At 48.4% G+C, this 22,274-nt stretch overlaps 1 protein-coding gene across 1 annotated transcript in view; it reads right to left on the bottom strand.

Annotated features, from left to right (window-relative positions):
* NEURL4 (neuralized E3 ubiquitin protein ligase 4) overlaps positions 1-22,103 on the bottom strand; it is a 48,757-nt gene extending 26,654 nt beyond the window's left edge. Inside the window, 12 exon segments of the mRNA XM_087916425.1 lie at positions 2,608-2,770; positions 4,495-4,580; positions 5,117-5,298; positions 7,223-7,490; positions 10,689-10,761; positions 12,063-12,151; positions 12,331-12,442; positions 15,497-15,780; positions 17,116-17,181; positions 19,695-20,073; positions 21,800-21,839; positions 21,841-22,103. Coding sequence (XP_087772551.1) covers positions 2,608-2,770; positions 4,495-4,580; positions 5,117-5,298; positions 7,223-7,490; positions 10,689-10,761; positions 12,063-12,151; positions 12,331-12,442; positions 15,497-15,780; positions 17,116-17,181; positions 19,695-20,073; positions 21,800-21,839; positions 21,841-22,070 — 1,972 coding nt within the window. The 5' untranslated portion in view covers positions 22,071-22,103.
* Positions 22,104-22,274: the final 171 nt, after the last annotated feature.

Genomic DNA, 22,274 nt, shown 5'->3' with positions numbered 1-22,274 from the left:
GGGTTTGAATGTCAGCTGTCAGCCCCGAATCAGCTGGCCATGTCACCGTATCTCTGCTGCTGCTAGATCTGTACTTCTGCTTGTGCGCTGGCCAATGACTTTGGCGTGACTCAGCGGAGCTGAGGATGGATTCTGCAACAACTACGGGGGAGGAGGTTGGATTCTGCAACAACTACGGAGGAGGAGGATGGATTCTGCAACAACTACGGAGGAGAATGGATTCTGCAACAACTACGGGGGAGGAGGATGGATTCTGCAACAACTACGGAGGAGGAGGATGGATTCTGCAACAACTACAGAGGAGGAGGATGGATTCTGCAACAACTACGGAGGAGGAGGATGGATTCTGCAACAACTACGGAGGAGGAGGATGGATTCTGCAACAACTACGGAGGAGGAGGATGGATTCTGCAACAACTACGGAGGAGGAGGATGGATTCTGCAACACCTGCAGAGCCACTGGGAGTGGCTCTTTTCATGTATCGATGTGGTGCATACGGTTAAAGGGGGTTGCAGCACATATAGATGGCAGTTAAGACAGGTTAAACATGGTGAAGGTGGTGCCAGGTGGGGATCAGTTAGTGAGGGTTGGAATAGGGTAGGGATGTAGACATGTTATAGGGCTAATAACGTTTAGGGATAACGGGTTAGGCATGACCAGAACTAGAGCTGTGTATCGGCCTGGGTGTGGTGAGGTGTGTCTCATGATAACGGTGATAAAAGGAAAGGGAGCCAACTCAAACCCAACTCTAACCGTGCCTGGTTAGAGTATTGGCTGTTTGCTCAGCTAATGGATAAACCACCATTGCACGACAAAGGAGCTGGAGTTTGTGTTCAATTCAGGAAAAATCTTCAGGACTCAAGGACGGGCTGAGAGTTAAATGATTCGAAGACCACCCCTGGGCAAGAGTCACGCTCGAGGACCCACCTCCCTCTGAAGCAAGGCCGTCCCATCCACGCCCCACAAAGGTCACCCCAAATTAACCCCCGCGAGACGCGAGGAGTGCAGGAGTTTCACTGGTCTACTTGAATTGTGAGAAACAAACCAGGAAGAGAAGCTGATTGAGTTGAGGAATATGCCGACCGGAAATCGGAAGTGGGCGGAAGTTTATGTGCCCCCGTACAGCTGTATGCCCTATCCATCTGGGTAGGCCTCCCCACCGTTTTTCTCTGATGGGGGGGTGTCTTCCTGTCTTTTGGGCTTCCTGCTTTTTTCCAGAGTTGGAAGGGACCTTAGAGGTCATCTACTCCAACCCCTGCTCAAACAGGCCATTCCAGACAAAATGGCCGCCCAATCTCTTCTTAAAAACCTCCGGTGTTGGAGCGCCCACAACTTCTGGTGGCAAGGAGTCCCTCTGGTTAATTGTTCTCCCTGATTTAAAATTTCTTCTTACTCCTACGTTGCTTCTCTCCTGGATGAGTTTCCATCCGTTGCTTCTCGGTTGCTCTTCTCTGCACTCTTTCTAGAGTCTCAACTTTTTTTCTATATTTTTTGAGGTGACCAAAACTGGATGCAGGACTCTAGGTGTGGCCTCACCGGGGCATTATAAAGCAGCGTTAGCGCTTCAGAGGATACAAACAGGATAACAGAGTTGGAAGGGACCTCTGCAGGTCATCTAGTCCTGCGGTTGCCAACCGGTGGGCTGAGGATCATTGGTGGTCCGTGAGAAAATTTTGGTGGTCCGCAGAGAAATGCCCCCACCCCCGAAGCAATTAATCCAGGCTGCGCGGGAATACAAAGCTGTGTCGCCCGCATGGTCCGCGGGAACACAAGGCTTGCTTTGCGAACAATATGAAATAGTGAGGGGAGGGGGGAAAGGGTGGAGGGGAGACTTGCCCCACTCGCCCCACATGCCTGGCTTGGCCACCGGGCTGCTTCTTTCCGCTTCTTTCTTCTTCTGCTTTTGGCTGCGCGCAAGGAAAGCAGCCGAAGTCTTTCTTTCTCTCCCCCAAACTCTGCCAGAAATGAGTCTTTGGGACCCTGCAAGGCCTCCTGCTCCAAGAGGCTGCGCCGGCAAAGACTCATTTGTGGCAGAGTTTGGGGGAGAGAAAGAAAGACTTCTGCGGCTTCTGCTGCTTTCCTTGCATGAAGCCAAAAGTCTCTCCTCTCTGTCTCCCTCTCCCCGTGAGAACGGAGCTGGAGACGGTATCCTGCCACCCCAAATAAAGAACGAGCGATCGGTCGGAAAACGGGGTGGGGGATTTTCCCAGGGCCTCTGCTGCTTTCTGCAGGGACCCTGGGAAAACGTCAGCAAGCCGCCGTCAGCCAAAATTCATATTAGTGGTGCGCGGGATTTAAAATTATGAGTTTGATGGTCCCTGAGGTCCAAAAAGTTGGCGCCTCCTGATCTAGTCCTACCCCTCCCCTCATCTTGAGCAGGAAGACCAGAGAAATGGCTGTCCAGTCTCTTCTTAAAAACCTCCACTGATGGAGCACCCAAAACTTCTGGTGGCAAGCTGTTCTACAGGTTAACTGTTCTTACTGTCGGGAAATTTCTCCTTCCTGGCTTGTAAACCAACTCTTAACTTTCCCGTCCTCAAAATAAGCCATGTTCCTTGTCTCTGTCTTGACCCCTTTCCTGTCCCATGTAGGTCTGTGTCCACTACCTGTGTCGTCCACGATCGTGGCTTGGGCAGCTTGGCCGTAGAGATCGGCCACGGCGTAGATATTCGGCGGGACGTTCCAGGCGGCTGGGCCTTGGGCCACCCCGTTGACGAAGAAATGCAGTGTCCCGTCCTCCTTCCGCACGACGCCCACCGTGTCACCTGCCTGGGGAGGGGAGAAGGAGGAGAAGGGAACAGCCTCAGAGAGGGCAGATCCACGGGTGAAGAACAGAATATAGAATAGAAATAAGAATAGAATGTAGGACAGAACAGAAATAAGAATAGAATAGAAACAAGAAGGGAATAGAAATAAGGATAGAATAGAAATAAAATTACAATTGAATAGAAATAAGAATAGAATAGAAATAAGGATAGAATAGAAACTAGGATAGAATAGAAATAAGAACAGAAATAAGAATAGAATAGAAATAGAATTACAGTAGAATAGAAATAAGAATAGAATAGAAATACATAAGGATAGAATATAGAAGAGAATAGAAACAATAGAATAGAAACTAGGATAGAATAGAAATAAGAATAGAATATAGAACAGAATAGAAATAAGAATAGCATAGAAATAAGGATAGAATAGAAATACATAAGGATAGAACATAGAAGAGAAATAAGAATCAAATAGAAATAAAGATAGAAAATAGAAATAAGGATAGAAGAGGAATAAGAATAGAAATAAGAATAGAAATAAGGAAAGAATAGAAATACGTAAGGATAGAATATAGAAGAGAATAGAAATAAGAATCAAATAGAAATAAAAATAAAAAATAGGAATAAGGATAGAAGAGGAATAAGAATAGAAATAAGAATAGAAATAAGGATAGAATAGAAATACGTAAGGATAGAATATAGAAGAGAATAAAAATAAGAATCAAATAGAAATAAAGATAAAAAAATAGGAATAAGGATAGAAGAGAAATAAGAATAAAATATAGAACAGAACAGAAATAAGGATATAATAAAAAGAATGATAGAATATAAATATAATAGAAATTACAATTGAATAGAAGTAAGAATAGAATATAGAACAAAATAGAATAAAGAATAGAATAAAGAACTGAATAGAAATATGTAAGGATACATATCGAGTCGAATAGAAATAAGTATCAAATAGAAATAAGAATAGAACAGAACAGAATCACAGAGTTGGAAGGGACCTTGGAGGTCTTCTAGTCCAACCCCCTGCCTAGGCAGGAAACCCTCTACCACTTCAGACAAATGGCTAACCAACATGTTTTTAAAACTTCCAGCGTTCAAGAGTTCGATTGGCGACTTTTTTGCTTAACGCCTCCTTCGCAGGAATCGATTTCCCAGTCTGGCGGTTTGCGCCTGGGCCAGAGTATGGGCACCCCTCAACCTACGACTCCAATTGAGCCCAACGTTGGGTTTTTTTGGTTGCTCTACTGAGATATTTGTTTCGGGGAGTTATGCCCCGTTTTACGACTTTTCTACCCACCGTGGTTAAAGTGAACCGACTGCCATTGTTAAAAGCGAGTCCCACGGTCGTTAAATGAACCTGGCTTAATCCCGTTGACGTTTGCCTGTCAGGAGGTTGCGAGAGGGGATAACCTGACACTCCTCCCACTACCCCGAGATGCTGCAGCCGTCGTAAATATGAGTCACGGGCCAAGCATCCGAATCCCGTGACTGCAGGGATGCTACGAATGGTCATTAAGTGTGAAAGACCCGTTCCTAAAAGTCCCTTTCCTTTCCAGTGGTAACTTTGGTCACTCAACGGAAGGACGTAAGTCAAGGACGACTCGTATTGCTTTTTGGGAAAGGCAGTCCTAAGATCCCGCCTTCGATGCCGCCTCGCAGTCCCCTTTCCGTCTTTCCTCTGCCCTGTCAACTTTTTTGCCCCTTCTTTCTCCGGCTTGCCTTCAAGCGATCCAGGTTGTGGCCGTATTCGTCCAGGATAGTTGTACCATTGTGCATCACACCGTTCCCCGTCATCATCCAGGTGCCTGCAGGAGGAAGGACCGAAGACAGGCACCCCCCCTTTGTCAGTCAGGTGAGGGAGGAGAACCGCTTTTTTTCTTTTTAGAAGACTACCCAGTTGTTTCTTCCTTTGTGGCCGCCTGTCCCTCCAAAAACCGAATCAGAGGAGGGAGGAGGCGGAGTGGGAGTCGGGGTCAGCATCAGGGCAACCTGGGAGCTCCGAGGAGAGGAGAGGAGAGTGGTGGAAATCTATGGGCTGGTGCTCGGGATGGGAACTCCGAGGGGGAAAAGGGAGCAGAGCTGGCAGAGAGAGAGGCGGAGCCTGGACCGTCCGCCAGCCCCCCGATGGAGAGTCAACAGCCCCCAGGTCTGGAGGGGGCTGATGAGGAAGAGGAGGAACAGCCGGGCCCAGGGCCTGGTTACAGAAACTAACCCTAAACTCTGCTCTGTGGAGGGGGAAGTATGAAGGTGAAGATGAATTCTCAGGTCTTAAAATGGCTGAGCGATTCTGGACATGCCCTGCCAAGACCCTATCCCAAGAGATTACCGTCGCAGTTCTCACCTGACCGCAGGTTGGTCATCGTGGACGGCAGCTGCAGGTAGGTGGGGTTGTGGGTGGTGACGCCAATCTCGATGGAGCCGGCCCACTTGTCCACCATCTTGTCAATCCGCACCTGGAAGACCTCGCCGTTCCGCAGGGGGCGGTTGCTGAGGACCACGCCGTGGTTGAAGTCGTCGGTGGCGCTGCGTGGACAGGGAAGAGAGGGGCGGAGTTCTCGGTTAGAGCGCCTCTTGGGACAACGTCCAACAGACCATGGTTAGCCGTTACCAGGTGGACCAGACGGGAAACACAGCCAGGTAAGTCCCAAAAAGTGCTTTTTCAGGAGGCAGCTGGACTTTCTGGTTTTTCTTTTGAAGATGTTTTGCTTCTCATCCGAGAAGCTTCTTCAGCTCTGCCTGGATGGTGTGGAACGGAAGGATTTATCCTCTTTGCAGACAGCCGGTCGTTTGCATCCTTTTTAGAGGGCCGTTGAGGCCACTTGGAGGTTTATTTGTGTCCTCAGTGGTGCAAATGGGTTTCGACCCTTCTTGGAACTGCTGAAAGGAGCTGCGCTGTGGGCTCCGCAACTTGTTTGCGTCACTCAGGTGACCCCGAGGACACAGGCAAAATTCCAGGTGGCCTCAACGGCTCTCTAAAACAAAGGTCTTTGAAGGAAAAACAGAACATCCAGTTGCCTGTGGAAAAGCACCTTTGGAGGGAGAGAGAGAGAGAAAGAAAAGAAAGAAAGAAAGAAAGAAAGAAAGAAAGAAAGAAAGAAAGAAAGAAAGAAAGAAAGAAAGAAAGAAAGAAAGAAAGAAAAGAAAAGAAAGAACGAAAGAAAGAAAAGAAAAGAAAGAACGAAAGAAAGGAAGGAAAGAAAGAGGGGGAGAATGAAAGAAAAAGGAAGGAAGGATCTTAGAATCAGAGGAGGGACTTTGAAGGTCACAGTCCAATCCAAAGGTGCTTTTATTCCTAGGAGGTAACTGGACTTCCTGGTTTGTCTTTGAAGACGTTTCGCTCCTCATCCAAGAAGCTTCTTTAGCTCTGACTGGGAAGGTGGGAGATGGAAGGAATGATATTCTTTGCAAGCAGCGGGTCATTTGCACCCTTCTTAGAGGGCCGTTGAGGCCACGTGAGAGGTCTGCCTGTGTCCTCGGGGTCACCTGAGCGTTGCAAACAGGTATGGAGCCTTCTTGGAACCAACGGAGCCTTGTTGTGGACTCCACAACCCTTTGCACCACTCAGGTGTCCCTGAGGACGCGGACTAAGGCTCTCCAAAACAAAGGCCTTCGGAGAAAAACACAGAACGTCCAGTGGCCTCTGGAAAAAGCACTTTTGGGAGGGAGGGAGAGAGAGAGAGAGAGAGAGAGAGAGAGAGAGAGAGAGAGAGAGAGAGAGAGAGAGAGAGAGAGAGAAAGAAAGAAAGAAAGAAAGAAAGAAAGAAAGAAAGAAAGAAAGAAAGAAAAAGAAAGAAAGGAAAAGAGAGAGAAAAGAAGGAAAAGGAAGGAAGGTAAGTAGGCTGGTTGGTTGGTTAGTTAGTTCTGGTAAACTCTTTGCTGGCTGGGGGATTCAGGGAGTTGAAGTCCACAAGTCTTTAAAGGTGCAAGGCTGGCACCCCCGCAAGGGTTGAAGAGGGGCTGCCCCAAAGAAGAGGGGGTCCACCCATTCTCCAAAGCACCAGGAGACAAGACCAGAAACCACGGATGGAGAACTCATCCAGGAGAGAAGGAATTCAGGAGACATTTTCCTAATAGTGAGGACAATTAACCAGGGGGACTCCTTGCCACCAGAAGGCGTGGGGGCTCCAGAACTGGAAGGTTTTTAAGAAGAGGCTGGGGAGACCTTCGTCAAAAATGGTTTAGGGCAGGGGGACCAGTGGCATTGGGTCTCCTTCTTGAGTGTGGGGTCAGACTAGAAGGCCTCCAAAGTCCCTTCGGAGACTGTTATTCCATCGCCCCAGATCGATTAGTCGGTGGAACCGCTTGCTACTAGAAGTTGTGGGTGCTCCGTCCCTGGGAGTTGTTAAGAAGAGACTGTCTGAAACGGCCTCCTGCTCGATCAGCCGGCTGGACTGGAAGACCTCTAAGGTCCCCTTTCCAGCTCTCTATCCCGATGGAAGATACGTACTGAGGCCGCAGCGCCGTCCGTCCTTCGTTGATGATGGCAGCTTTCTGACCGCAGTTTGGGTGGAAGAGGAGGCGTTCAGGTTCCGGCTCGCTGCCCCCGGCGTCGATGGCCCTCCGCCCAACGTCCGGCGAGAGGGCCCTCATGATGGCGTTGTTGCGCCGAAGCCGGTCGCTGTGGTTGTGATTGTGCACGATGGTGACCTTCACGGCCATGCCGTAGAGGTCCACCACGCCGTAGACCACCAAGGGGGTGAGGGTGGTGGCGACGCCTGCAGAAAGAGAGGGCAACGCCTCAACGACACGTCCGTTGCTATGTTTGGCGTCCTGGCCCGGCTTGGGAGAGGAGGGCGGTTAATTCTGCAGGGGGTCCTCAGCTTACAACCACCCTGCAGCCTGTCATAAAGTGGGTTGCCCACACGACTGACCTAATGTTACCATCTTTTTTCTTTTCTTTTTTGCATTATCATCTGTTTTGATCATCAAAGATGAAGCTCAGCCAATGAAACATTTAAAAACGCATCACAAATCTCACTGACTGGCTCTGGTGGTTGATATTATTATTGTTATTATTATTATTATTATACTTTTATTCATCAAACACGAAACTGACTGCCTCTGGTGGTAGGTATTAATATTAAAGTGATTGTTATTATTATTATTATTATTATAATATTCATCACACATGAAACGGCCTCTGGTGGTTGATATTATTGTAATTATAAACTTTATTCATCAAACGTGAAACTGACCGGCCCTGATGGTTGATTTTATTTGTCAGCTCTGAGATTCAGCTGCCAAAAATGTTAAGGAAAAAGGGGGGGGGTGGAGGAGTTGGAAAGTTCCAGGCTATTTCGTATGTCGCATTAAAAAAAATTCCAGCTGCGGTTAATTGGTTCTCGTGATTAATGAAGTGTAAGAAGTGGGAAGAGAGAAGGTGGATTTTGTGAAACCGCTGAAAACGACTTGAGTTTGGGAAATATCCATAGACGTGCCAGAGATGTTCTAATAAATCAATTGGAGATTATACTTGTCTTGGAGCGATTCATTACCGTGGATAATTTCTGGATGCCCATCGTCATTATTATAAACTTTTATTAATCAAACAAAACGAAACTGACTGGCTCTGGCGGTTGATATTATTAGTCTTATTATTATCACTGTGCTGTCCCGGTCAGTCTACGGGAATTGGATAGTTACTTATGGAATTAGGAGCTGTCCCCTTAAGGGAATGCATCATGGTAAATGTAGTTCATGTCACGTGGCCACATCTGTAATCCTGATTGGCCACTAAATTGACCCTCGAAGGGTTGGGGGAGGTTTTTGCCTGAACTCTTTAACTCATGGCAGCTTCTTTCTATCGCTACGAGATGGGTTAGGAGGTAACCATCTTTTCTGCCTTTTTTTGCACACAGGTGGATTTGACGCTGTACAGATGCAGAGAGATAAACTCAACAAGATGTCCATAACAAATTACATTTATTGGTTCATCATGTATCCTCATAACACACATTTGTGACGAAGTTCTTCTTTAATGACCAATCCTTTGCATATCTGTCTTGTAGTAAAAGGTGGTTATTTCCTAACCATCTCGTAGTGATAGAAAGCAGCTGCCGTGAGTTAGGGAGTTCAGGCAAAAGTGAGGAAAACTCCCCCAGCCCCTCGAGGGTCAATTTAGTGACCAATCAGGATTACCGATGTGGCCACGTGACATGAACTACATTTCCCAGGATACCTTTAACTACATTTACCATGATGCATTCCCTTAAGGGGACAGCTCATAATTCCTAAGTAACTATCCCAATTCCCATAGACCGGCTGCGACAGCACAATCGGTATTATAAATTTTTATTCATCAAACATGAAACTGACTGCTTCTGGTGGTTGATATTATTATTATTGTACACAAAAATGACAGTACACACAGCAGACGAGATAACCATGCTGGGTTTCGTATCACAAATCCTCCCCTGGGACAGAAGCTGTTTTTTCAGCCTATCTGTCCTTGTTTTTATTCTCCTGTACCGTCTGCCAGATGATAATAGTTCAAAACAAGGGTGCCCAGGATGAGATAAATCTTTGAGAACGTCTTGAACTTTCTTAAGGCAGCTGGAGCGATAAAACTCTTCCAAGGAGGGAAGAGGGCAACCAATGATCCTCTGGGCAATGACATTAACCCCCCCGGAATGCTTTCCTATCTGCCCCCGTGCGAATGGCAAACCAGACAGAGGTGCAGGAAGTTAAGATACTCTCTCTGGCGCAGCGGTGGAAGGTCACAAGCAGTTTTCCATTCAGTTGTTGTTTTCTGAGAAACCTGAGGTAGTATAAATCTCTGCTGGGCCCTTTTGACCAGGGTTGCAATGTCAGGTCCTCTTTTAGGGTAACACCCAGAAACTGAAAACTGGCCAGATGGAAAAGGAAATAACAACAACAATAATAATAATTGGTTAATATCTGGGATGCTGGCCGCAACCCGTATCAACCATCAGAGCCAGTCGATGATAATTGTGGTACATTTTTAAATGTTCAGTTGACTGAGTTTCATGTTTAATGAATAAAGGAGATATAATAACTACTTGAAGTACATTGCAATATTAATGAATAAATAAAGTATGTATAATAATAGTAGTAATAATAACAATCTCTTTTATTCGTTAAACGTGAACATTTAAAAATGTATCAAAAATCTCATTGACTGGCGCTGATGGCTGATAAGGGTTACTGCCTGCATCCCAAGGATAAAAAAAAATTATTATCATTATTATTATTAATGACATTTGCGACCCATCTTGTAGCCAGTGACTCTGGGTAGGTTACATCATAAAAACACTAAAGAATTAAGAAACATTAAAATCTACAATCATAGAAACAAAGTAAATAAAATCAACCCCAGATGGAAAAGGAGAGAACTGGGCACATGGGAGGCAATCCTTGACTTACGACAAAACCGGAGCCTGACATTTCTGCCTTCAAGTGAGACAATTCCCTGAATTTTACGACCATCCTCGCCAGAATCACTAAGTGAATCCCCTGCGGTTGTTAACAACCTCGATGTTAAGCAAATCAAAACTCCCCCGGGACACTGCAACCGCATAAATACGAGTTGGTTGCTGAGCATCCGAATGTTGATCCCTGAGTCCGTCGGGAGGCTGCGACGGCTCTTCAGTGCGGAAAAACCGGCCGTTAAGTCACTTCTTTCAGTGCCGTTCCAACCGCGGCCACTAAATGGACTGCCGTTGAGGACCACCTGTAAATGCGGCCATATTTAAGCTGATGTGGCTGCGTTAAATGAAACCGTGGGGGTTTTTTTCCGCCAAACATTGGAAGTAAACACAGATTTGGGGCCAAAACATCACATGTTGCAGTCATAATTTGGGAAATATCGCCATTTTTGCCCCCTCCTCTCTCTCTCTCCAGCCCCAGCTTTGCGGGGGGAGGGGGGGGCTCTCATCCCTGAGGAGCGTGCCCACCTTGGTCAATGCCGTTGATGTAGAAGTGAAGGGCGCTGTTGGATTTCCGGGTCAAACCGATGTGGTCACCTTCCTGTGGTGAGAAGACACAAAGCAGGCAGGGAAGTTTCTCCAAGGGGGGGGGGGGCGGCTGCTACCGGTTCACAACGGTTCGGGAGAACCGGCTGTTAAATTTTTTACATCTGGTTCAGTGAACCGGTCGTTCCGGCGACTGGCCAGCCCTGCCCCACCCGGGAATCCGCATGCGGCTCGTTTTAGATCGCAAGATGAGCAGATGTCAGGATTCCAGCAGTTGCCCTCCCAATTAAATCACGAGTCTCGAGCCAAACTTCCAAAAAAGGATTTATCGGGGAGTTAACATGTTGGCGCTGCTTGGGTGCAGCCGATTCTGAGGCACATCGTTCCTTGTCACCCTTGACCCTGGCCTCCCCTTCCGCCCCCCTGGGTGTATCCTCATTCATATCCTCCGATGGGACAGGTCCATAGCTCAGAGCCATCAATCATGCTCCCCAGCTAGATCTTTGCATGGCAGGAACTTCAGTCACCTAGTTACTATCTCTGTAAAACTGTTGATGGAATGCAGTTTTGGTTTCCAAGCTGCCTCACTGCTCCCCCCCCCTCCCTTTCTGTTGGCAGCTTTAAAAAGACCAGGCAAATGTTTCATGAGTTGACAGCAGGGTCCGTGCAGAGGCTCTGGGAGGGAGAAAAACGGGCCTCCCGGAAGTTCCGGAAGGTTGGAAATAGTCCCGTTTCCTGTCTCCAGAGTCCGGGGAGGGCGAAAACGCCCCCTCCCTCCCCGTGGCTCCGTTTTCGCTCCCGGGGTGGTGCAGGCAGCCAAAGAGAGGATGCCCACTACGGCATGCCCACCCAGCAACTGGGAAGAGAACTGGTTGCTAAATTATTTGGAGCCCACTGTCAACTCATGAAACGTTTTGTATACATGTTTTATAGTTGACAACAGAAAGAAGGGGGGGTGGGGGGGAGAATTTCAAAGAGCTGGCGGCAGCGTGGAATTGAAAGTCCGTTCCATTCATAATTTCTTCAAAGACTGATTAGATGGCTGAAGCTTCTGCCTCGAAAAAAATCTACCCGGAGAACATGATTGATGACTCTTGGCTACGGACGTGTTTCGTTGGAGGATACACCCAGAGGCTTGTTGGGGGGGAAAGGCAGGATCAAGGGGGTCAGTGAATTATGTGTCTCAGAGACGGCTACGCCCAGGTTCGTCCCAGACGTAGAACGGTAACTTCGAATATATCCTCTTTAGTTTTGGAAGGGCGGCTCGAGGCTCATGATTTATTTGGGGTAACTGCCGGAGCCCCGACCTCCACCCCTGGTGGGCAAGGAGGACGAGAAGGGGGGCGTTGAGCTCACCTGCAACTCATCCAAGCTGAATTCGCAGTATTCCCGTCGGGTACCTTTCCCGTTGGTGAGAATCCCGCAGCCGCTCATCATAATGGTTCCTTCGTGGGTTGAGTGGGGCATGACAAGAAGAACTGAGTGGGGACAAGGGCCGGCTCATTTGACTCCCCTCCCCCGGGGGGTCCTCTCCCCCCCGCCCCCGACGGAGACCCCCCTTCCCCGCCCACACAACCCCCCAGCTCTCCCCTGCCCTGTGGATACGCACGAGTCGGGAAGTCACCTGAGCGCAGGTTCGTCATGGTGGCCGGATACTCCAGGTTGTTGGGGTTGTGGGTGGTGACCCCGATCTCGATGGAGCCCGACCACTTGTCCACCAGCTTGTCGATGCGGATCTGAGGAGGAGACAAAGCGGCAGTTTGAATTCCCCGGCCGGGTTTGCCTTCGAAATCTCTCTCGGCCTCTAAAAATGGCGGATGTTTTTTTTTTCTCTCTCAATCTGGGCGATGTTTTAAGAGTCGGGCATTCAAACTCCTAGAATTCCCTACCTGGCCTTGCTCAATTCGCTGGTTATATTCAACTGAGAATTGTTCGGTCTAGCGGTTGAGAACGAAGGCTGGAAAGTGAGAGGTGGTGAGTTCTAGTCCCGCCTTAGGCATGAAAGCCAGCTGGGTGGAATTTGGGTCAATCACCAGGAGACGGGGAGTTCTAGTTTCATCTTAGAAAATTTGGGCCAATCATCCGGAGATTGGGAGTTCTAGTCCCACCTTAGGCATAAAAGCCAGCTGGGTGGAATTTGGACTAATCAGCAGGAGCCTGGGAGTTCTAGACTCCCCTTAGGAAGGAAAACTGGCTGGGTGACTTTGGGCCAATCAGCAGAAGCCTGGGAGTTCTAGTCCCACCTTAGGCAGGAAAGCCAACTGGGTGACTATGAGCCAATCACCAGGAGAATGGGAGTTCTAGTCCTACCTTAGGCATGAAAGCCAGCTGGGTGACTTTGGGCCAATCAGCAGGAACCTGGGAGTTCTAGTCCCACCTTAGGCAGGAAAGCCAGCTGGATGACTATGAGCCAAACACCAGGAGAATGGGAGTTCTAGTCCCACGTTAGGCAGGAAAGCCAGCTGTGTGACTATGAGCCAATCACCAGAAGATGGGGAGTTCTAGTTTCACCTTAGAAAAGCCAGCCAGGAGACTTTGGGCCAATCCCCAGGAGATGGTGAATTCAGGCCAGTCTCCCTCTCTCAGCCCAAACCACCTCACAGGGTCGTTGTTGTTGGGAAAAGAGGAGATGGATGCGTCTGACACTTTCGCAGCCTGGACTTGTTTGTACAAATAATAATAAAGGACATAGATAAATGAAGGAATTTTTGGGGAAACCAACAACGATCGATCAAAAACACAAAATTTTGAGCAGCGTCTGTCTTCCCTGGGAGTGAGAGAAAATAAATAGGAAGCTCAAAGGGAGCGGACTACAAATCCCAGATGCCTCAGCCTTGCTAAACATCCACCATGAGCCCGCTGAGAGAATTATGTCCTACTTAATCAGCACTGCAAATTTTCTACACAGCTTACCGCAATATTCCTCAACCTCTCTGACTTTTAAGACCCGTGGACTTCAACTCCCAGAATCCCCCAGCCAGCAGATCAGTTTCCCATTTAATTCTCATGCCAATGAACTCCCACCCACCCCCTTTTTTAAAATAATTTGGCTTGTCAGGGTTTATTTCTTTTCTCATTTTGTTGAAATCAAGATATATTACATTGACCGCATTCCCACCATCTATGAAGAAAGTTACCCAATTTAAAAAAAAACAAAACAAGATGTTCCCTAACAGACCAATAAATCGTTGGAAATTATAAACAGGGAACCTATTTCCATATGTGGTGGACATGCCCTCAAGCTAAAAATTATTGGGTTTAAAATTAGGCGATGGCTGGAGGAAATTACAAAAAAAAATTGAGACCAGAGACATTCCTATTGGGTAAATTAAGAGACAAAATAAGTAAGAAACTCCAATGTATTATATTACATCTAATAACTGCAGCATGAATCGCCTTTGCCCAGAATTGGAATAGTGACAGCATTCCCTCCAATATTATGATAATAAAAAAGGTTTTAGAGTGTGTAGAAACGGATAGGCTTTCAATATAAACGAAGGAGAGAGAAGAGATGTACTACGAAATTTGGAATTTGTGATCCAATTGGCTGCAAGGTAGACACAAAATAGAGAGATGAAATGAAAGGTGATGGTGTGATGAAATAATTTGGCATGAATAGACATAATTGTGTATACTTATGTATAAATACATATATATGTAAATATATGAAAATATGATGTAAATTAGATGTAAAATAATTGTAATAATATTTAGTAATATTCTACATACTTAAGAATAGGTCAAAGTGAGTGAACTCACTCATTCATGCTGCAATGAATGGTAATATATTTTTTAATTGTAAATTTGTTTATAATAAAGTTTTTTAAAATAAAAAATAAAAATACAAAATCGTTTTGCCACATTTCTTCTTGTCTTAAAAAGTCACAAAAGGTTGAGACAAAATAGCTCTCATCAAAGGGCTCCTTTTCTGGGGGCCTGGAGATTTGGGGAGGGGGGATCTCAGGACCTCCCATCCAGTGGTGGGATTCCAATATTTTTTTAAATTTTTTATTAAAAACAAACTTTTTAAAAAATCTTGAACAGGGTGGTCTGTCTTTGACATACATATTAGTTTTTACACTAGTATAAAAGCGAAATCATTAAATAGTATAAGCATTTATATGCATATATATATATATATATATATATATGCATGGGCATTTGATATATATATGCATTTGATCTTTACATCCTTTTTTAATCCTAATCATTGTTTTGCAATTCAATTTCATCTTAAATTCTAATTCACATTTTACAGACTTTCTTTCATATCCCTCCGTACAGACATTTCCCCATATTTCATAATATTCTGAGTATCTCACTCTTTCAATTCTAACGTCATAATATCTAGCTAAGCGCACTGAAAAATCTTTTCCACTACTGCATCATCACTTGGCATTTCTTTTGACTTGTTTGGGCAAGTAATAATCTTGATGTTGTAATTACATGGATAATTAGGGAGGTATCTGCTTTTTTTTTTTAAAAAATCATATATTACATGCTGGAAATGTTTGAAAGAACGGGGCACTTGCTATTCTGTGTGGTGAGAGTGCAAGAAAATACTAAGAACTTTGGCACAAAATTTGAATAAACGTTGGATTTAAAAATTAGTTTTACCTCAGAAATGTTCCTAGGAGGAATAAATGGATTCAGATAATTTAATCAGTTGCTTCTCTGCCCTCACGGTTTCTTCCAACAATCCGTTCGCCAAAACGGCTCAGCCAGTTAACCGCTTCTCTCGAACCGGTGCGAACTGGCCGGATCCCATCGCTGCTACCCACCCCGTTTACCTCAAACATCTCGTTGTCCCGCAGCGGCCGGTTGGTCATGACCACGCCGTTGTTGAACTCGTCCAGCGGCCGGCGCCTCTCGGCCGTCTTGTTGTTGTTGCTGAGCTTGATCAGGGTGCCGCACTTCTCGTGGAAGAGCAGGGCGTCGTTGGAGGTCATGGGGGGCGCGCCCCCGGGCGGGGAGTCCGAGGGGGGGCTGCCCAGGTTGACATTGAGGAGGCTCCCGTTGTAGGCCGACAGGATGGCATTGCTTACCACCTCCGACAGCTCTGTGCTGGAGAAGCCTATGGGGGGGGATTGTGTTTTGGGTGGAGGTCGACGTACCCCCCTCATAGGCTGAGATGCCAGGTACCCCAATGTCTCCTGGCTGCCCATTTTGTAAAGAAAGGGGGGAGGTTCTGATGGGGGCAAAGACACCCTCCCCCACAACCAGGCCTGGTTCATTCAAATGAGAAGCAAGTTTGTCCTAGCTCCAAAAACTTGCTTTAGACGTGAAAGCCAGCCTGGTGCCTTTGGGCCAATCACCAGGAGAATGGGGAGTTGTACCCAACCCTTGTGCGGGTAGGAAACCTTACACCGCTTCAGACAAAGGGCTATCCAACATCTTTTTAAAAACCTCCAGTGTTGGGAGAATTCACAACTTCTGGAGGCAAGTGGTTCCACTGGCTAATTGTTCTCGCTGTCAGGATATTCTCCTTAATTCTAAGTTGCTTCTCTCCTTGATTCCAGTTATTTATAAGAATAATAAAGGCAGGAGGGAAAACCAATTGTAAAAATGATGGCAGAAACCAGTGCTTCATATTGCAAGGGAAGACAGCCGGTGGGCTGCTGAAACCTACAAATTTTTTATATATAAAAAAATCTCCCGCGTAAGATTCGAAGTATCTAGGCAACGTTTCGATGAAGTCTCATTCATCATCTTCAGGCTTGTGTCTTCGGCTCTTGCTTCTCAGTGACTAGAGTTGCCTAGATACTTGAATCTTACGCGGGAGAAAACCCGAACAACCAAAGATCCACGTACAAATACCCACGAGAACCTCAGAAAACATATATGTGTGTGTGTGTGTGTGTGTATATATATATACATATACATATATACGTATATATACGTATATATACAGACATATACACATATACGTGTATATATATATATATATATATATATATATATATATATACATACATACACACATATACATACACACACACACACACACACGGTATTCAGCTTTGTTCGGGTATTTTCCCACGTCATTATAGTTGTGCTTTTAAAGTTGTAGCAACGTTTTGGCAGAATCTCATCTGCCATCATCAGGCTCGTGTATTGGGTTGGTCTGTGAGTCAGACTTTCAAAGCTGTTCATACACACACACACACACACACATATTTCCCCCCTTATTTCCATATATTTTTATTTTATATCTATATTTTTATTTTATATCTATATCTATATGTATGTACTGTATGTAATAATATAATATATAATATAATATAACATAATATAACGTAATATAATGTAATATAATATAATATATTAATATTACAATATATAATATAATATAATGTAATGTAATGTAACGTAACGTAACATATTTTCCCCCTTACTTCCAGTGACTCACCGTTCTCCGATTCCAGGCTACTAGGAAATTTATCCGGCCGAGTCTGGTTGCAAGCCGCTTCCAGGGCTACAGAGAAGAGGAGGAAGACGAGGAGGAGGAAGAGGAAGGAAAAGATGTCAGAGGTGCTTCCGAGAGCAACCACAGGCCGTGTTGCAAAGGAACAAGCCAGGAATCCTAGCTCAGGGGGTCCTGGAGGGGCCAGCCGACAACCCCGCAAGGAGGTTTAAAAAGATGGCTCCGTATGGGAGGCCAGGAAAGATTCTCTGGGCACGGTCAGTTCCCACCCTTAAAGTGGGTGACCGCGCAGACCTTTCCCCTCTCTTGCCAGCCAACACCTGACACGGATAGTCCTCGGCTTATGACTGGCTAAGCGAGGGAGTCATTCCAGTGAGTTTTTGCCCCACCCTCCGAGCTTTCTGGCCACGGCCGTTAAGCAAACCACAGCCACTGTGAAGGGAGTGACGTGGTTAGGAAGCCAATTCCGCTTCCCGACTGACTTCGTTAGAAGGTCGCCGAAGGGGATCAGGGGACACGGCGGCCGTCGTAACCAACGAGTCAGTGGCCAAGTGGTCGAATATGGGGAGGCTGCGAGTGTGAAAAACGGACCTAAAGTCACTTCCCCCACCCCACAGTGCCGTTGTAACTCCGGTCACTAAACAAACTGTTGTAAGTGGAGGACTGCCTGGATTTCGAGGCAGCAAAGTGCCGGAGAGGGGTGTAGCCGTAGGGGATGAATCGTCCCGCAGATCTGTCCAGGGAGAACTATCTAAAGCAGCCCCTTTGCCAAACCAGGACCCCCAAAATATCCATCCCTTCCCTTCCTTCGGTCCCAAAACCCCCACATCAGTTCTTTAAAGACCAGTGTTTAAGATGGGGGGGAGACTTCAACTCCCAGAATTGAATCAATCAATCAATCAGAATAGAGCTGGAAGGGACCTTGGAGGTCTTCTAGACCAGCCCCCGGCTCAAGTAGGAGACCCCATACCATTCCAGACTGACGTCTGTCCAGTCTCTTCTTAAAAAAAAAAAAAAAAGCCTCCAGGGATGAAACTCCCCACACGTTCTGGTGGCAAGCAGTTCCGCGGGTTAATTAACGTCCTCAGCGTTAGGAAGTTTCCCCTGAGTTCTAAGTTGCTTTTCTCCTGCGTGAGTTTCCATCCGTTGCTTCTTATCCTTCATTCAGGGGCTTTGGAGAATAGTTTGACACACACACACCCTTTTGAGGGGCAGCCCCTCAAATCCTGGAAGGCTGCTACCACATCCCCCATACATCCTCTTTCTCCAGACTGGCCAAACCCAAATCCAGCAATCGTTCCTCGTATGTTTTAGTCTCCGGGCCTTTAATCACCTTAGTTGCTCTTCTCTGCACTTTTTCCCAAGTCTCCAACATCTGGGTGACCAAAATTGGTTGCAGGATTCCAGGTGTGGCCTTACGAAGACTTAAAAAAACAAGGGTCTTTCCAACTTGGCAAGTGGAAGACTGGTAGACGTGCAACTCCCAGGGTTCCTGAGCTAACCCGACTGGAGGAGGGACTCCGGGAGTTGGAAGTCCCCAAGCCTTCCAGCGGTCAAGTTGGAAGACACCCGCCCTCCCGGACTTAAAATAACTTTTATTGTCACTTTGAATATGCACCAATCGGTACACATTAAAATGAAATGTGCAGCCCGCTCTCAAAGGGTCACCACCTCCATACACCACGTAACCACGACTAAATAAAGGAAAGAAAGAAAAGGAAGGAAGGAAAGAAAGAAAGAAAAATAAAGAAGGAAGGAAGGAAACTCTGAGAGACTTATGATTTGAATGGGGTGTATAGTCAGAGCCCTGACACCCACATTTGAATGCGGAGATTTGGAGAAAAATTACCCGCGCTTTCTTTACACTTCTACCCTACTCTTTTATCATTCACCTGTGGTGCTAAATGACGACCCCATTCATGCGTGGCCCTAACCCGCTGCGTTATTTTTCTTGTCCGGTTCCTCAACGGCTCTGCCGATTCTCCGCTTTTTTTTTTTTTGATAAATTTTTATTGTTTTCCAACCAGTACAGATCTTAGTTTGATTATCCAACAGCTTTTGTACCAACATATAACATGATCAAACATTTCCGTCAACTATTTGTGCGTATTTTTTTAAAAAAATTTATTTTAATTTTTAAATACTCTGTAGATTGTGATGTAGTGTTTGGAGCACTGTGCTGGAGTAGCTTTCAAATTTCATTGTATTCGTGGAATTACAATGACAATAAAGGTATTCCATTCTATTCTATTCTATTCTATTCTATTCTATTCTATTCTATATTCTACTCTATTCTATCCTACAGTATATCATTGCTATATATTTCCTTCAGTTGTAATTACTATTGTTACTTATTTATCTGTTTACATATTGCGTATCACTCTTTTGAGGTTTTTCTTATAGTCATCTTTTCTAATTCTTATCTCTGCTATATTTTGTAAAATTAGTTATTCTTCCGTTGGGACCATATGTTCTTTCCACAGTTGCGCATAGGCTATTCTGGCCGCTGTCAATATATGTAATATTATTTTATCTTTTTTTTTGAGGGTTTCTTTTTTTTTTACCTTCATCGTGGGAGGGTCCCTCTTCCGCTTCCTCCACGTTCCCTGGCACCACTGTGATCTGGGTGCACTTGCCGTAGAGGTCAACCACGGCCCAGACGCGGGGCGGGATACCCATGGCTGCCACGCCGCAGTCCTGGCCGTTGACCCAGAGGTGCAGCTCCCCGCTGGCCGTCCGCTGGATGCCCACCCGGTCGCCTTCGCCCAGCTGGTCCAGGTCCTGGCCGTACTCCTCCAGGATGGAGCGCCCATCGCGCAGGACGGAGCAGCCGGAGATGATCCAAGAGCCCCCCTTGAGGCCGGTGGCGCTGCTGGGGAAATCCAGGTGGTTGGGGTCCAAGGCGGTCACCCCAATCTCCAAGGAGCCGCTCCAGGAGTTGACCTGCGGGGAAAAGTGGATGGAAGGGGAGGGTGTCGGGACTCGCACTCGGCGTCAGCGAAGTGGGGGCTCAGAGGGGGGTGGGTCTCCCTCAAGCAGGGGGGAGCTTAAACCCAGCGGCCAGGGATTTTTTGGGGGTGGGGGTTACAAGAGTTCTTGGGGGGGTCAATATTCTTGAAGGAGTTCTGGGTGAAGCCAGCCTGGATCCTGGAAGTGTTTTCTGAGTGGGGGCATTTCCAGGAGTCTCTTTTGGGGGTTCAACCCCCAAACCCCATTTTGTACCCGAGAGAAGTGAACTCTCCCTTGCCCCCCAGACTCTGAGGGGTAGAGGCGCAGCTGCCCAGCTCAGTCACCCAAGAGCCCCCCGTTGCCTCCATATTTTGTGGACCCCACCCTATGATCCCTGAGGCTCCGCCCCCTCCCGTTGAGGGAGTTCCACCCCCAACTCCACCCCCCATCGGCGCATCCTTCATTTGGGGACGGCTGCCCTCTTCTTCCCCGCAGCCCCCTCCCCTGGGACCCCCCCTCTATTGGCTCGGCCTTGGTATGGGGATTACAAGCCTCCACTCTGCTCCTTGGCCCCTCCCTTTGTGACACCCCCCAGATCGAGGGTCTCACCCACCCATAGGTCCAAGACTGCCCCCCCATGGCTTTGGCCTGATTTGGGGGCTTCCTGTCTCTGCTAATGCAGCCCCGTCTGGGACCCCCAGGGCTTCCCCAGAAAGGGAAGGAGGGCAGCTGCCCAGTTCTGCCCCCAAGACAAGTCCTCCCCCAGTCATTCTTTTGGAGACCCTCTCCCTGGCGAGCCCCCGCCCCACCATTGCCTCAACCCCGGGGAAACCTGGGGGTTGCAAAGAAAGGGTGGCTGCTCCTCCGACCTCTTCCCCTAGACCCCCGAGGGTCTCCCTCCCCTCCAAAGAGGGAGGGCAGCCCTCCTGCATCCCTCTGACAGCCCCCTGCACTTTTATTTGGAGACCCCTCCCTGCTCCTTCCCCTCCTGCAACCCCGCTCCTGAGACCTCCCACACCGGTATTTTCCCCTCCCTCAGCGCACCTCCATCCCCAAGACCCCCCATTCCCCCTCCCTTGCCCACCTCCTTCCTTCCTGAAGCCCCCCCACTCCTGAGACCCCTGATGCTCTCTGCCGTCCTACAACACATCTCTCCATCCCCAAGACCCCCTCCCCAAATTGCTTTAGGCTTCATTCGGGGACCCCTGTCCTGCCCTCCTTCTCCCTCTCCTGAAGCCCCTCCCTAAGACCCCCATTCCTCCTCCCTTTGTCCACCCCCTTCCCTCCAGCAGCCCCCTCCCCCGAGACACCCCCAGGTCCTCCCCCTCCCCCAGAGCATCTCCATCCCCAAGACCCCCAATTCCCCCTCTCCTTGCACCCCCCTTCCCTCCTGCAGCCCCTCCCCGAGACACCCCCAGGTCCTCCCCCTCCCACAGAGCATCTCCATCCCCAAGACCCCCAATTCCCCCTCTTCCCTCCTGAAGCCCCTCCCCTGAGACCCCCAGGGATCTCCCCATCCCTCAGCGCCCCTCTCCAAGACCCCCCTCCCCAAAATTGCTTTGGCTTCATTTGGGGACCCCTCCCCCTCCCGCAGCCTCCCTCCCCGAGACCCTCCCCCTCCTACAGCGCATGTCCATCCCCAAGAGGCCCCCCCGCCCTCCAATCGCCTCGGCCTTCACTCGGAGACCCCTCCCCTGCCCTCCTCCTCCCCCTCCGTCACCTTCCGATCGATTCGGACGGTGAAGAGGGCCCCGGGGCGAGGGCTCCCGGCTCAGCACCAGCCCGTGGTTGAACTCCTGGCCGGGCTGCGAGCGGGCGGCGCTCCGCCCGCCCCGCGACACCGTCACCAGCCGGCCCGTCCGCGGGTGCAGCAGCGGCAGCGGAGAGGCCCCCCCGGCCGCCCCGCCGGCCCCGCCGCCGCCCAGCATCCCGCCCCGACCAGGCCCCCGCAGCAGCAGGGCGCCCGGCCGCGCTTTACGGCAGTGGGGCATGGCGCCGCCGCCCCGCTTGGCGGCAGGAGGGCGCCCGGCGCGCGCGACGGCCGCGCTTGACGACCCGCCGGCTCTGCCTTAGAAACGACGCCGCGCGCGGAGCGGCCGCGCCGGACTGCCTAGCAACGACGGAGCGCTTGGCGACCGGCCGCTCTGCCTAGCAACGGGGGGCTGCTTTCGGCGGCCGTGTTTCACGACTGGCCG

The sequence above is a fragment of the Pseudonaja textilis genome, chromosome Z, assembly GCF_049901715.1.
Source record: "Pseudonaja textilis isolate UNSWEBS1 chromosome Z, rPseTex1.2, whole genome shotgun sequence".
NCBI lineage: Eukaryota > Metazoa > Chordata > Lepidosauria > Squamata > Elapidae > Pseudonaja > Pseudonaja textilis.
This window is presented reverse-complemented; position numbering and strand designations above follow the sequence as displayed.